The 15,932-nt window shown below is 39.9% G+C and overlaps 1 protein-coding gene across 1 annotated transcript in view; it reads right to left on the bottom strand.

The window, feature by feature from the left end:
* Window positions 1–9,896: 9,896 nt before the first annotated feature.
* Window positions 9,897–15,932, bottom strand: part of CD247 (CD247 molecule) — a 68,062-nt gene continuing 62,026 nt past the window's right edge. Inside the window, exons 3-8 of the mRNA XM_054974199.1 lie at window positions 15,038–15,094; window positions 13,153–13,236; window positions 12,789–12,824; window positions 11,922–11,978; window positions 11,281–11,316; window positions 9,897–10,893 (exon numbers count right to left, since the gene is read on the bottom strand). Coding sequence (XP_054830174.1) covers window positions 10,828–10,893; window positions 11,281–11,316; window positions 11,922–11,978; window positions 12,789–12,824; window positions 13,153–13,236; window positions 15,038–15,094 — 336 coding nt within the window. The 3' untranslated portion in view covers window positions 9,897–10,827. The remainder of the gene's footprint in view (window positions 10,894–11,280; window positions 11,317–11,921; window positions 11,979–12,788; window positions 12,825–13,152; window positions 13,237–15,037; window positions 15,095–15,932) is intronic.

Raw genomic sequence — 15,932 nt, forward strand, 5'->3', positions numbered from 1 at the left:
TGCTCAGTGATTGCTCAGGCTGTTGAGCCTGGCTAAAAACAGCAGTTACATCAAGCCAGGAGGGGCCTTCTGGGCCCCTTTTGTCATCTGTGCCTGAAAGCTGCAGTGTACTCTCTGTGGCTGTTAGTAGCAATGTTGCTAGTGAGTAGCAAAGACCAGGCCAGCAATTTGCTCTGCTTGCAGGATTCAAAAAGTAATAAGGTGCCCGTACCTTGCTGCCAGAATCACTGGTTCTGAGACAGCCAATGACGTTCATGCTACATAGAAAATTCATGACAGTAAACAGACTTCCTGTTTGACTTCAGTTATGTTGTTAAATACTTAGAGTTTTATATGGCAACTGTTGCTCACCTCATGTTTTATGGATAAACTATCTTCAAAAACTAAAATTAAATAGATAGATGAAAAGCAAAGCTCAAAATATTAATACATTTACTTGGAAGTAAATCTCAGTGGAGCTTAATTTGATATACCTTTGCCTTGGATTAAGGTAGCAGCTTGCTTTGAGGATGTTGAGACTTCAGACCCAGACTCATGTCTGACTAACATATTCCAAAAAATATGTACTGTCATTAATTCAGGATATGTAGAAGTGCCATTGCACTGGATACCAAAATATGATAGCGTGGAGGTCGATGCAATCATGTAAAGGTGAATTTTACAGGCCTTTAAAGATTTTTCAGTTTTTTCACTACCACCTATGTAGGCATATGTATAAGGTGGTCATTTCCTGTGACATTCCATTCCTCTTAGCCATGAACACTGTGAGGTCACACACTTTGTCCAGAGCATATTTCCCCACCAGTCTTAACCATATTGCCACTAACAATGGTTTGTGCAGCTGTTTGAAAATCTGAGTTAGCATTAACCATGTTTTAGGTCAGTGCCAATATAAGCCTGTAACATATTTGATGGGGAAATTTGTATTGAAAGAGGGGCACTGAGTTTGATCCAACAGCCTTCTCCTGTCCTTGTGTGTTTAAGAGATTGGGAACATTATCTGGACTATCCAAGATATATTGCAGGGCTGCTTTGCAATGGCATGGAATTCTCATGCATGAGCCTGTGTACATGGTAGAGGGTAAAATACCTAAGAGAAAACATGGGTTTTATTGTGTTGCATGCAGGTTACATCATATCTTGCAGGAGTACTTAGATGACCCATGGTGGAAATTACTTGTCTCTCTGCTTTAACATATGAAGCAACTCTGAATGTTAAAACCTCCCTAATAGAATCACATTCTGAAACTGAAACTTTTAAAGCTTCACTTACTAAAAGGAGAGATCTTTGTTGCCAGAATTCGTACATGCATAATACATTTCAGAGTTAAGATGCTTCTAATGGACAGTTGAACCAAAGATGCTATCTGTTGACAGAAGTCATAACGAAGAACAGAGGAAAGCATGTTGCCGAATTTCCCGTGCCCAGAAACCATGCCTAAAAGTACATTGTTGCCTTATCCCTCCTTGCTTTCCCAGTTTGACTTGTAAGTTGTGTAGGGAGTGATTAGGTGAAATAATTATAGTCTCGTTTTCCATTATTTATCTTCTTCTACCTTATATTATGAAAACCTAAAGAACATAGGCTTTCCATTAAAGCTTATATTTCATGTGCTATCACATTGATTGGCAGAAAGATCACATATGTAAAATACCTGTATGTTCTCAGAATTGTTGCCTTGTTACCATTCCAGCCCAGAGCTGAACATTGAAGGCTTATTTCACTGAGCTGATGTTGGGCTATACTGCAACCTAAGCAAAGGCCAAGTGTGATATAGTGGTTGGCACATGTGAGGGTCACATAATTTTGGGGTGAGGAACTGATGAGCAGAATATCCATTTGGAATGTAGAGGGGTCTTTTTCCTATTTGAATGTGTTCTGAAGATTAAATAATTGTCCTGTCCCCACAAATAGTTACAGTGGCTTGGATTCTTTGGATCTGTTCTGCTGACAGTGGGGTTTTCCTCTGGTACAGGGAGCCTCCTGCGTCAGGGAGACATTCTGCACATCAAAGGAGAGCTCCATGTCAGCAGAACCGATCAGTAAGATCCAATCTATAGGAAGGAAACATGAGTGTGAACTCAGAGTATATTCAGTCATGACTCTTTATAAACATCTCTGAAGTCTTGCTTTATGAAACCTTTCTCTCCTTTAAATACAGCGATGGTTCCACTATAGAGAAATGCAGTTACCCTCATTATTTGAAGTGCTGTGATGCTTAATTTTATCATCTCACTTCACTGGAATGGAAGAATTAGAATTTGCCATGTTGCTTTTGGAACCACAGAAAGTAGTAACATATTTGCCATACAAATTACTTAATTTACCTTATCAATTGCTCAATATTTTGTTTAGTAAAGTTATTAAAAGCCCTCATTAGTATTTTTTTCAATAACATTATAGTTGCTTGGCTTTGTCATGTTATGGAAGTGGAAATTTTGTACACATCTTTTTTAGATTCATTCCTTTAAAATGTACCATGAGAAAATATCCCAAACATACTGAGTGTGCAATCCTAAGCAGAGTTACTCCAATCTAAGTTCATTGATTTCAATGGGAGACGAGCAATTCTGCTTAGGATTGCACTATGAGTCTTTTTGCCTTTTTGACTTGAACAGCTTTTTTTCTCTGATGTTAGAAGTATAGTTATACTCTTTCTGTATGTGCCTACATGCACTTTTTGGAATATGAATTCTGAAAGGGTTCTAGAAGTTCATAAATGTATATAGATATAAACGGTTATAGATGAAACACTACCAAAGGAGAAATCTGGTTGGCTGATAATGGTTATCTATCTCTAAGCAAACTTCTCAGGACTCATTAGCCAATTTTTACAAAGTAACATTCTAATATTTAAAGCAATACACTCTTTGAGACATTCACCTGCATAGTTCTTGCTCCATGGATTGATTGGGCCAAATGTATGCTTGTCAGTAGGGAATTGCCTATTGACTTAAGTGATGAGAGAGCCTTGAGAAGCTTGAATGGACTTTATAATACCGTCCATGTCTTGTGGTAATGATGAATTATAAAGACTGCCCATGAAGCTAGTGCCAATTTATCCCTCTACCCATACTTCCCATAATTTTATTGATAATTGGGGGAGGCTTGCCATGCAGTTTGTAAACATACAATTTTTAACACATTTCTTATGGCATATCATAAGTGTTTTCAAGCTGCATAGATTTAATCAAGAGCCATTTCTGATCTGAAGGCTGATGAAAAATTAAACATGCACTCTGTTCCTGTTTTTTTGTGGAGGAATGCAGAAGTTCACCATGTAATGCTGAAAGAATTTTGCTGTTATGCTGGAGAGGAGCATCTTACTCAGTTGCAAAGGAAAAATCAAGTGAGCTGAAATTCAACCCAGCACTGATGAATTTCCCAGTCTCCCCCTCATAAACCAATCTTTGAACAGGTTGCTCATTAGGTTTAGTTACTCTGCACTATCAAAAATTCTTCAAAAATAAAGATTTTTTTTAATTACCTACTGATTTCCTTGAAGGAGGAATTGCCATTTAAGAATTTAAATTTATTATACTGTGTTTTGCAAGTGAGTGCATCATGAGTATAGATGGCTGTTGTTGCATGTATGAAAGTAATATTCCTCAAAGCAAATCATAATGTGTGAAATAATGCTTGAATCACACTGAAACTAAAGCAGCCTTATTTGTAAGAGAAAGAATGGCTTTTATTCACACTGATTGGCATTACTTCCCCCCCCCCCCCACCCCCCAAGTCTTTGTTCCTGAAGCATTCCAACTTTTGCCCAAGTGAAGGAGTACATTCTGCTGGGTTAAATATTGGTAAGATATTTTTTGTTAGCAAGACATTTTTCATAATCTTCATGGAGACTTTTCCGCTAAAATACTGGGAGTCCGATTCCATCCTCTCAGTAAATAGAGTTGTGGGAACAGTGCTTTTTGGTAGCAGCTGGCTTTCTGGCACCTTTTATAAAATACCTCAGCATAGCTTTAATATTGTTTGCAGAATGGAAAATCAGGAAAGAAACTTTATCCATAATGGAAGTAATTCTAGCTTTAGAGTTTATTTGAACTATTTTAAAATCCTGATAATGCTGTTACGTGTTTGCAATTCTGAATTTAGATCACATTATAAGGTATGAGTAGGGGGACAAGTGAAGAGAATTGGCTGTGCTAGAAAGCAAATGTTGCTCACAATTTTGTTTGTTTAATTTCTCTTTGTCTTGCCAAAGGAAGCAACCTGTTATTCCCGAATTTGGAATTGATTGGATGTCTTGTCTTGTTTAATTGACATCACACTACATAATCACTTGCAGGTAACAGATTTGAGTTGTTGTATTGCTTTGGGGTCCTCTTTTATATGCGTGATCTCTGTCTCCCTGTCTTCTGCTGGCATACTGGGCCCTGGTAAAGGTGTAAATATTAAGCAAAGGTGGTGTGCTTGGCCTTGTGTGTACGAGTCCATGTCGTCGTTAGGGCTACAGTTGGGCCAGGACATTTCTAATTTTGGAGAGGGAGGAAAATGTTTTGTATCCTGATCAAACTGGGAGAACAAAGTAAAACAGGTTCCTTTTATTCCTACTTGTGGTGTTACTGAATGTAAGTGCTTGTTAATAGATGGAAATCTTTTAAGTACTTCCTTTTCTAATAGCAATGCTAATCCTGTCTAGACCAAAAATTGCAGAAGAGAAACCAAACTGAAAGCTAACCTGCTCCTAGCACCTGAGGAATAGTGTACCTGGAAAGATATGAAGAACCTGTGAGTCAGTCTTCAAGAGAAAGGAGGATATTTTTGCTAGATGGCTTTATTTTATTTTACTTTATTCTTGGAGGGAGATTGGGTCATTTTCCCAAACTGTGCATGGTTTGGATTTGGGATGGAAGTACAGAAAGAAGGTTTCATTGGCTCCCATTCTTAATCTAAAGCATCCCTTCTGAATTTACAGAGGAATGTAGAGGGTGTGGGTGTATGCACGTATGTGTGTTATGTGTGGCATATTGCTTTAAAAAATCAGCCTCAACAGGAAAGGAACCAAAGGCACTAGTAAGTCTTTGTCAGTTCTGCTGTTTTCAGAGTGTCTTAAGAGGAAAAGCTGGGCCACTTTAGAGCTTTGGTTTGGTAGCTCTTTGAAGATCTTGTCTCCTGTAGGTTTTTCTACCATTTTGCACAGAGTTGGTTTGAATACTTATTTTGACCTAGGACATGTTCAGTGCAGCAAGGTAGTTCAAAGGCTACTTCTTGGGAAAGGGGAAACCCTGATTCTGCTCTTAGATAAATATAAAATCTGCCGTCCTCTGGATTGAATCAATTTAAATATTCCTGTGCAATGTATTTCTCTTCTCATGGTGAAAAACCCTTGAGGCTTCTTTCTGTACTCCCCAGAATAGCCTTGCGCGTTGTCACAGGGTGTGCTGCTGGCTTGAGACAAAGGGCATCAGTTAAGTCTGGCATGCTTGTGTGAAGAAAGGGAGAGGGTGAATATGTATTAGATATCCAGCTACTGTTCCTCTAGAAATCAGCTGGGTTGCAGAACTTCACTGAAAGCTTTACTAATAGACTTGTTGTTCAGACATTATGTAAAGTGGTATTAATATTGTGTGACTTTTCTAAGAACTAGGTAGATTTATAGATAGGTAATAGGGAAATGGAAAATGACTTCTCAAATATAAGAGCACTTGGAACAAAAATGTGGAAAACAAGGTGTGCTTTTAAGGAAAACAAATCTGAGGAAGGAAATGAAACAACCCATTGGGAGGTGGAATTGCAAAAGAAAGAGCCTGAGTGCAGTGAGGGCATCTGGAATGTCATTTCTATTCTGCATTATTTCCCCTCTTTACGTTTCTCTGGCCAAAAGATTGATAACCATCTGTTGTGGACTCTTCCTCCAAATATTTATAGACTCTGATCTGCCTCCATGACCATCTTTTCCCCTAAATGTGAGGGCGATCCCACCAAAATAATATCCTTCTCAAAAGAGTTTCTAGCAACAGTTTACTTAACTCACCAAGAGATGGCGTTGAATGCAACTGGTAATAAGAACAGAAGCTTGTGCGGCAAATTCTGAATTGTTAACAAAAGTAAGCAAAGTCACCGTAACAATGGCCTTTAAATTAGTGGATTGATATTTGTGGACCAGTTTCTGTATGTGAATTGAAGGGAGAAACCACAGCAGACATCCATATGCCGATTGGATTATTTGAAGCTTTGGGGGGCTTTTGCTGAAGTCCAGAAGGCCAGGTGTCAACATATCTGAGAGCACCACGGAACTCCAACTAATAATGCAGATTCTCCACTCCCCTTGCCCGCCCCAGCCAATGTTGCTGTTCCATTTCCTTTTTCTGCGGTAGTATCTAAGGCTAGGTGTGAGTAGGTGTCGGGTGTTTATCCGCCACAGGTACGGGAGCTGTTGTATACCTCATTTCTAACTCTTAACTGAGTAACTTGCTTTAACTTTCTCCAAACCCTACAGAGTTGCCAAGTCTGCCCTCCCTCCCTTGATTAACGTTGAACTTTGGCTTATAGCATTCCGTGACCTGCAACCTGGGGAGAGACCCCCTAAAGCCTCTGAATGTTGCTGCTTGTAAGCTACTGCAAACTGAGGGCAAATTGCAATCTTATATTTCTTTTAGTTACGAGGGGTCCTCTCATTGTGAATATCCATCTCCACACCCCAGCCTGTGCATGAAATCTGTATGCTGCCTTCTCCCTCACCCCTGGTGAGATGTCAGGGCTGTAATGTACTGCAGGGTCAAGGCAGGATCCCGAGGGCTCCTCTCAACCAAGTGCTACATGTGTATTACACCTTTTTTTTTTGGCCAGAATCTTCCCATATTTAATTTCCTCCATTTATTATTTGACAATCTTATTCCTGCTCCCTCTAGGCCTACCAGACACTGCATCCCTGCTCCTTCCACCATTTTACTTTGAATGTAGTTTCCCCTCCCTTTTGAAAAGAGACGCTTTGTCAGGTCACGGCACACTGCTATATGCCGAGGGGGGCGGTTTCTTTGTTTTGTTTTGTTCTTTTAAAATTTTCCAGCCAAAACCAAAGATTTCCTAATGATTGTATAAACTCAAAACAAACAAACAAACAAACCAAAGACAAAGGGGCGTCTTCAGCACCAATCATATCTGGGAGGCCAGCCATTGTGGCTATGGAGAAAGTAGAACTCAGGTGGTTTCCTAAATCCAAGTTTGGACTGGCTTAGACCATGGCAATGCCATGGCGATATGGATCCCAACCAGCAAGGTGACCCCCCTCCACACACACACACACACACTCCTCTCCTGTGCTTAACTTGTTTGGGACATGGAAGTTCTTTTGAGCTCCCCAAATCCAAATGTGCACATCCATTGGGAGGAAAGGAGCTTGGTGGAAAAGCGATGGGACTCCATGGATTGATTGTGAAGCTGAAGACCTTGGTGCATGATTGGCTGCTCTGATGGGTACTTTTAACCCTTTGGGAGCTGGGTGATACTGATTAATACACGCTGAGGTGCACTTCTGAGCTTTCCCCCCTGCCACTGCTTGGAAGAGGCTGTCCTGTTGTGAGAAATCTCTGAAAAAAATACTCTTTTTTTCTTTTTTTCTTTATTTTTGCAGCACCACTGTGCAACTATGCATTGTATTTCTCAACCTTTTGTGGTAGGTAGATGCCTATGACTTTTTAAACTTCGGGGAGGGGGTTTGCCAATGAAGGAACTTTTTACACGGATCTTTTAAATCTCAGTTGATTAGGGGGTGTTTGGTTCTAGGGTCATACAAGCTCTATCCCAAAGCAAAATCCAAATGTTGTTAATATTAGCCTGATGCAGATACCAAAGATAATTTCTTTCCTGCAGAACCTTAGACTTGTGTATTAAGTACGATTACCCAGCACTTGCATTAGTCTAACCTCAGTAATTCCAAAGCTTAGATGTATATTTTGGTATATTTCTGGGATATTAAAAATGTCGTTTAAATTCTTGTTTGTTTCAGTGTAATGCTCTTAAAAGTCATAGCATGGAGATAAATGAATTGTCTTATTCTTAGTAGTTTGAAATAATAGTATTTTTGTATGTTTGGGTGTGTCTGTGTATGTATTAACACAACAGTTTTCACTGCCTAGATGTTCATAATTGGAAAAAAGTGTACATAATCTAATTTCCACCAGATTGTCAATTTAGATTGCATTTTCTCTGATTGCCATTCCCAAGAGGGAGGCCTTTATTTTTTTTAAAGAGACAGCACCTTTGTTAGTATAAAATTGTAATTTTGCCTTCCCTTAAAGGGATCAGTTCCTCAGAAACTCTGTCAGTGTATTTCCAAATGTGAAGTATGAAAAGAAGAAAAATAAAATGCATTTTGCCAGCAAAGCAGTAGTTTGGAAAGAACTGATTATCTGGAAGTGGACTCAGTCTCTCTAGTGCAAATTAATTTGAGACCTGGGTGTTAATCACATTTTCCAGGTAGCTTTTTTTCTTGCTCAGGCCCTCCTTACACTCTCCATTGTATGACTTGGTTCACCTCAATACTTTGTCATCTAACTGTGGTATTCCAATTAGATGTGCTCTTGCATAGCTTCGAATTGGAGGACTGTAAGGTCATAATCTGAAACTTAGCATGTCTCCAAAATGGAGATGAAAAAGATGCTGCCTCTTTAAAGATACTTCTTAATTTCCCCCCCAGGTGGCTGTGGGCATTGAGAGATTGTGTAGATTACGGTGAATCAGGATGAAATGGTAGATTTTGTGTAGATGCATTTGTCTGCTGTAATTTTTATATATATAAAACTTACTGTAACTGTACAGTTCATTTCTGTTGTAAACATCATTAAACCATTTTTCCAAGTGTTTTAACATGCATGCACTTGTTTGTGGTTTTTAAGCAAATGCTAGTCTCAGCTGAAAGGAAATGTCAGAACCTTATTGCCCTTTCTGTTCTCTGACTTCAACCCCACTGATCTGTGGCTGAGGGCTTTCTCTCTACTAGCAGTAAGCCATTCAAGACAGGATTCTTGCATAATTGTAGACAGCAGAACCAGGTAAGACTTTTCTTTCTCTTTCTTATAGAAACTCTGCTTTCAGAAAATGCATACATGGCTGGTTTTAATTTATCATGCTGACTTTCTTGTGTTTGTCACAGAGGGTATTAATATTCACATACATAACGAGTGTCATTTATATACACAAAATAAAAGGAACCCTGTCCTTTTCTGAATCACTTACTTTTCACCATGCCAGGAACATCTGAGCATGCCCACTTTTCTTCTCAGTGGGGACCATAAGTGGCTCACAAATTTTTTTCCCTTTTATCCTCCCAACAACTCTGTGAGGTAAGTTAGGCTTAATGTCACCCAATGTCACCCAGTAATCTTCCATGGCAGAGTGGGGATTTGAACTCCAGATCTTAGTCCAACACTCTAACCACTACATCTAACCTGTTGTCTTTACAGCTCCTAAATCCTGTGGCACAACTCTGCTTCACTAAGACAAAGCAAGCTCAAAAGCTCATACCTTAGAAATCTAGTTGGTCTTTAAGGTGCTATTGGACCAGGATCTTACTCAAAGATTCTTAGGAGATTCTTGCCTGGACATTCTGGTAGCAAGACTGTTCTTCATTGTATTTCTATAGAAGAACTAATTTTTTCAAACTGTATATGGTGATTCTCCTGGTACTACCTCAGGCATGTACATAATACCCACTAGCGGCTTAGAAAAATATGTGGCATACTTAATTAACTACTTCCCTAAGAATCTGGTCCCATGTTATGAGCATTCTGAGTACTCTTGTTCCATGCAACATTGTCGTTCCCCAAAATACCACGTTTATATTATATTTTTGCTTCCCATTAGTTTGACCAAAATTGTAGAAACTTTAGGGAAGTCATTCAAGTTTCTTTGGAAATAATGCCAAAAAAGTAATATTAGATATACTTAAAAGATACATTTATTTAAAATACATTGAATGTGTTTTCAGTTATTCAGAGATAAAATTAACATTTGTTTTAACTAAAAGCTTAATTACCACTGAGATCAAATGCACATTTTTAAATGCTTGGATTTGGCCAAGCTGCTTCCATCCATTTGGCTAATTTCAGGGATGGTTGATTCCATGCTATACAGCATGGTTCCCAAAGGCAGTCTTGAAAGGCTGAAGTAATATTCCATTTATGCAGAATGCTAAAGTGACACTCATGTCTGTGGTAAGAATAATCTTGCCTCTTTTGAAAATCCAGTTTGCACTGATCAAAGCCTGTCAAATAGGCAAGAACTTAAGATCCGCTAGTAACTTCATTGTACCTATTTATTAGTAAGGACAACAGATGAAATAACTACAGGTGGAATACAGTTGTCACAATAGGAGCACATGGGAAGCTGGACTGAGCATGCTTCTAGCTGCATTCTGAATCCCACCATCCACTGGCAACCTTTTGTTGTTTTTAATGCCACTTGTATAAACATGCTGCAAAAATGCCACACTTGCAGTCTAAAAAATAAAGTCTAATAGACAGTTTGTAGATTACTAAATATCAAATATATATCTACAGTGCCTCCAAACTAGAATTACATATTTAGTCTTTTAAAAAACTTTACAGATAAGGGGAAAAATCTGTTACAGATAAGAAACAGCAATCACAACTTTTGCTCTTAGAATTCAACTGAGCAACTGTGCATTCCCAGTCTCTCTTGAATATGTACATTTCAAAAACCATAATTTGAAGTTGGTTAAGGAAGGAATTAATGCTTGCGAATGGTATTATTATAGCAAGCAAGCATTTCCTGTGTGGATTATCTTGAATGGAGGCAAGAACGTCACTTCTCTGCCCTTGGCTTCTGTGTCTTGTGGGATCCTACTGTGGCTAGTAAGAAGGCATTGGCTGCATTTGAAGGGCATCGTAGGTATCCTTTGTTGCTGCACTGAGTCCCTGATAGACGACATATAGAAAGGCTGCATCAGTTCACTACAGTTTAGTCACAGAGGAAGGACCAGGAACATACAAAAGAGGAAGGCATGCATAAATACCAAGTGCCCAAAGTTATTCTCCAGTGAAGGACTTCACATGCACACATGGAAAAAGCCCATTTGAAACAGCAAGCTTGTTGATATTTGCAGAGGTTACAAGCAGTTGGCAAGCTATGTATGATTAAAGCCAAGGAAAGTTCAACATTAATAACCCCCACTGCCATGCCCACCCGAGACCTTTGTATATGCAGGATTGGTTCAAATAGGAATGAGATTCCTATGGGATATAGGTTTGTTTGCAGATCACTCTGGTTGGATTAAAATCCTGGCCTTCCACAGCACTCCTTACCTGGTAAACAGCTTCATTGCCTTTACCCCGACGCCTCTGGAAAAAGGAGAAACCAAAGATTAATAGACATGATCTACTCCAGGGGTTTCTTCCTTCCCCTGTTAGTTTTCATTGCACTGCCTCCAGTGGTTCTTTCAGGGCTTTTTTTCTGGGAAAAGAGGTGGTGGAACTCAGGACCACACAATGACGTCACTTTGGGTCAGCTGGAACAAGGGGGGAGTTTTTTAAAGTTTAACTCGCCTTCGGTGAAAATGGTCACATGGTTGGTGGCCCCGCCCCCTGATCTCCAGACAGAGGGGAGTTTAGATCGCCCTCCGCACTGCTGGCGCGGAGGGCTATCTAAACTCCCCTCTGTCTGGAGATCAGGGGTGGGGCCACCGCCCATGTGACTATTTTTAAGAGGTGCCTGAACTCCATTCCACCATGTTCCTGCTGAAAAAAAGCCCTGGGTTCTTTCTCTTCTGCATGCACTATTGTTCTGTTAAATAGATACTGCACACTCTGACACAACAGCTGAAGGATCAATAAATAATAAAACAGAAGTGCTATACAAACATCCATATTGGTTAAGTAGTAAGGAATGTTCTGTAATGTCTGCTATGGTATGTAGAAGCAACAGACTAGCAGGAAGCATCACTCACCTCTCCTTTGTTTCCAATTTCACTGTATGCATCACCCATCTTATCCCTTTGTAGAGACTGGCCATGGAAAAGCATAAAATAAAGTAAGTAAAAATATTTGTTGTTTGCTAGTTTTAGAAATGCTTTTACAACCTACTCTTCTGTTTATACAGCAAATCTTTTCTGTGTCCAGTAGGCCTTCTCCCAGCCCATAAAACTAGGGAATAATCTACTAGAAGCAAGGACACAGAAGAGGTAAGAGAGGTTTTTAATGGGATTGGATTGGACTTTGATTTAAGATTGTATTCCTCAAGAGAGAAACTAATTGGGGTTTATGTCATAACATGACAAAACTATTTCAAACTGCCAGGAGGTGGACATAAGTAAATAATTCTCCCTCTCTCTCTCATGCGCACATGTGCATACACACACTCTTAAGTAGGTACAGGCAAGTAAAATGAAGACTTTTTAAAAAAGGAAACAGATGAATTAGAGAGTGACAATGAGGCCAAGAGCGTTAGCACTGTAAAGCCAAACAGGCTGGCTCGTGAAGCATTAACACCAACAGAAAAATCAGATGGCGCTTGAAATATCTCCTGTGAGTGGTATTTGGTAATAACAGACTCACAAGCATCAAAACCAAGCAGTGACAAATGTTTAATTTCTATGCTTGTGAAGGGAAAGGGTGTTGTGTTAGAACATTAGCACTTATTTATAAGAGCTCTTTCAGGTGCCCATAGGACAATATATATGACGGTGATTTAAAGAGGAAAGGTGCTTGAGAAAGGGTTCTGTAAAAAGCAGAACCAAGGAGCCGCCAACAGAGCAACTGCCCTTTTGTAGCAGTGTGTCATTTTCAAGGTTCTCCCAGAACCTTGTTTTACTCACGGAATAAACTCTGTCCTGAGGATTCTTCCTTCTGTGCTGAAAAACAGAGAAGATACTTCATGTGAACCATTTCAAAGGGTTCTTACAGGGTGCAGGAAGCACTTGGAGAGTTGCTCTTAAGTAGTCATACACGGCTTGTTTTGGGAGGGTTACTGCTTTAAAATCCTGTTTGCTCACAACACTCTCAGCCTTGCATAAGACTGACATATCTTTTGGGAGAGGGCAACAGTGCCATGGTTATAACTTACATCAAAGAGCAACAGGCCATGCCCAAAGGCCCACCCGATGATTTCAGCACAAGATACAGCAGAATGCAAAGGACAAAATTAACCCAAAAAAAGGACACAGTGGGAGGTGGACTTACCTGGTTTTTCCCTCCCACTTCAATATCAGTCTCTCTCCTAGCTCCTAGCATATCGTACTGATCTCTGCGTGCGTGAGACAATTTCTGGATTTTAAATACACAAATACATTAGTCTCGGGGGCAGGGGGAGAGAATAAAAGAATTTCTCAGCTCATCATAGGCTGAGCAAAACAGTATCTTCAGCACAGTCTCAGACCAACATTGAACTAATGATCCACATCCTGCAGAAGGAGCCCTGAAAGATGCTGATCTTCACTTAAATCCTCTTGCATGCAGATTCATTGTCCCCTACTAGTTTTGAAGCAGGATAAATTAATGCAGGATACTGGCAATATTGAAGATGTGTCGAGATGCAACTGACCTATGCCTAAATATAGTGCAGGTAAGTCGGGATGTTCTATACTGCTGAGTACAAAGCTTACATTTTCTGGAAATCAAATTGAGCCCCCCCCCCGCCTTTTTCATTCCCCACCACCACCACCACCACCACATTTTTCAATGGAGGTTGCTTTGCAGAATGTGGCTGTCATAAGCATCACTGGGTACTGTTTTGTGATGTGGTTAAAGACCAGGAAAACAATTTTTGCTACACCTATTCCATTGCTTGTAAGTCTTTTAAAAAGTTTTAAAATAGTTGACTATGAATTCTCTTCTACCACTTCACCTCCGGTGTGAAACTGCATTCTCCCCTCATTATATAAGGGAAGACATCTTCACTGAGGCCCGATTCTTGCTGGTTTCCCCTCACCAGCACCTGCAACAATAATTTGCCATCCTATAGGGTTGACAGCTCCAGAAATTCCTGGAGATTTTGGTTTGGAAATGGTAAGGCAGAGTTTGGGGAGGGGAAGGACCTTAGCAGGTATAATTCATGGAATCTACCTTCAGAAGGAACCATTTTCTCCTGGGGAACTGATCTCTGTAGTCAGGAAATCAGTTGTAATCCCGAGAGATCTCCAGGCCCCACCTGAAGGTCGACAACCCTATCTTGGAACATTTGGGTTTTTTAACATTCTTTGGATGGAACCTTCTACCCTGGGTTGGAGCCAGATTTGGTAGGGTGGGTGAATAGGCAAATCCATTTCTAACTCTTGTATTCTTATTGCAATTCTCCCTCCCCTATTGCTACCAATTAGTGTTCCCACTGCTACGATGAGGCAGTCTGTACCTATTGGAGACTAGGATGGAAGTAGGGATAGAACACCCATGTACATTCTTTATAGTGAAGACTTATATTAAGATTCTCAATTCATCTTCCTTTTTGCATGAGTGTTACTAAATCTCTCATTTAAAAAGAGACTGTACACATGGCTGTGCACACAATTTTTTCTTTCTACCATGAGCCAGCACCTCTAAATCTGAAATGGAAAAGTAGCCTATGAGTCCAGGACAGGAAGGCATAGGATTCATGCAGAAATTGCAGTCTCCTTTCTTAACCTAAAATGCCACTAACTTAAGACTGGAAGGAAGAATGAGAGCCATATGAACTAGTTTACCCAAGACTGGCAGTGCTATGGAATCTGATTGGCTTTTCTTTCATGGCAAAAGCCATATGAGTGGTGGGCTGAGCAAAAAGAGGTACTACATTTCCCTAGTTCCCAATGGTCCCTAATGTTGTGCACGCTCACAGCAGTAGCTGGGCCCTAAATTCTGAGGCCTCACATGGCCATTCCTCTCTGGAAGGGAGTAGTGGACAGGGATTAGGAGAAGCAGTTGAGGTGACCTGGATATATTTGGCTCATACTCTGGAGCTGTCTAGTTCCAATTCTAAATGGAGCTATCGGGCAAACTCAGGAAAGCCAGTGTCCAAATCCCCTCACTTGACTCTGTCTCATCATTAGGCTTTATTTACAGATGTAAACTAAGAGACAAGTTAGCCACTTACGTTGTATATATCATCTGGGCCCTGAGTTTGTGAAGGTTCAGGAGAGCCTTTGCTTAACTGGAAAACATGAAAATTACTTTAGAACAGCGCACATGTATACACAAGCAAAGCCATTTTATTCATAACAGCAAGTTACTCATAGCTCCCAGTTGCCCTTAAAATGAGGGCAACGTCTGCTAATTATTTTTAGAGTGGTGAAGTTACCTGGTTCAGTCTTCACTCAGCACAATAAACCCTTATCTCGGGTGAGCATTCCACTCTTCTTTTGATTCCCATGCCAGTTTTGCCTAATTAATACAGTAAAAGTTGGAGCTGGTGTGGTGTAATGACTAATGTAGGATTTGGTTCAATTCCCCATTCTGCCATGGACACTTTGTGAGTAACCTTGGACCAGTCACATACTCTCAGCCTAACAACCTCACAGGGTTGTTGTGAGGGGGAAAATGGAGGAGATGATGAAAGTTGCTTTGGGTTCCCCTTGGGAGGAAGGGCGAAATATAAATGAAGTAAAATAAAGTTCTGAAGTTAATTGATCTCCTTATATAACCAACATAAAATATGCTAATCAAATAAATGAATGGAAACTGCACAATGTTCAAAGTATAGAATTTGAGACGGTTATCATAAAAAATTATTTGTTTTCCCTCCTTTTAATTTAATTTAATTTAATTTATTATATTTATATTCCGCCCTCCCTGCTTTCGCAGGCTCAGGGCGGATAACAAATACAAACATGTTTAAAAACATTTAAAACATTAAATAATACATTTAAAAACATTTAAAAACATTAAATATAACAATTCATGCTGCCCAGTGGTTCATACATGCCTCTGTGTTTGCATAGGGGTGATGGTTTAACCCCCCCTTCACGGGGGGGGGGGGGCGGGCACTGCCC

Source organism: Eublepharis macularius, chromosome 3 (assembly GCF_028583425.1).
Source record: "Eublepharis macularius isolate TG4126 chromosome 3, MPM_Emac_v1.0, whole genome shotgun sequence".
Lineage (NCBI taxonomy): Eukaryota > Metazoa > Chordata > Lepidosauria > Squamata > Eublepharidae > Eublepharis > Eublepharis macularius.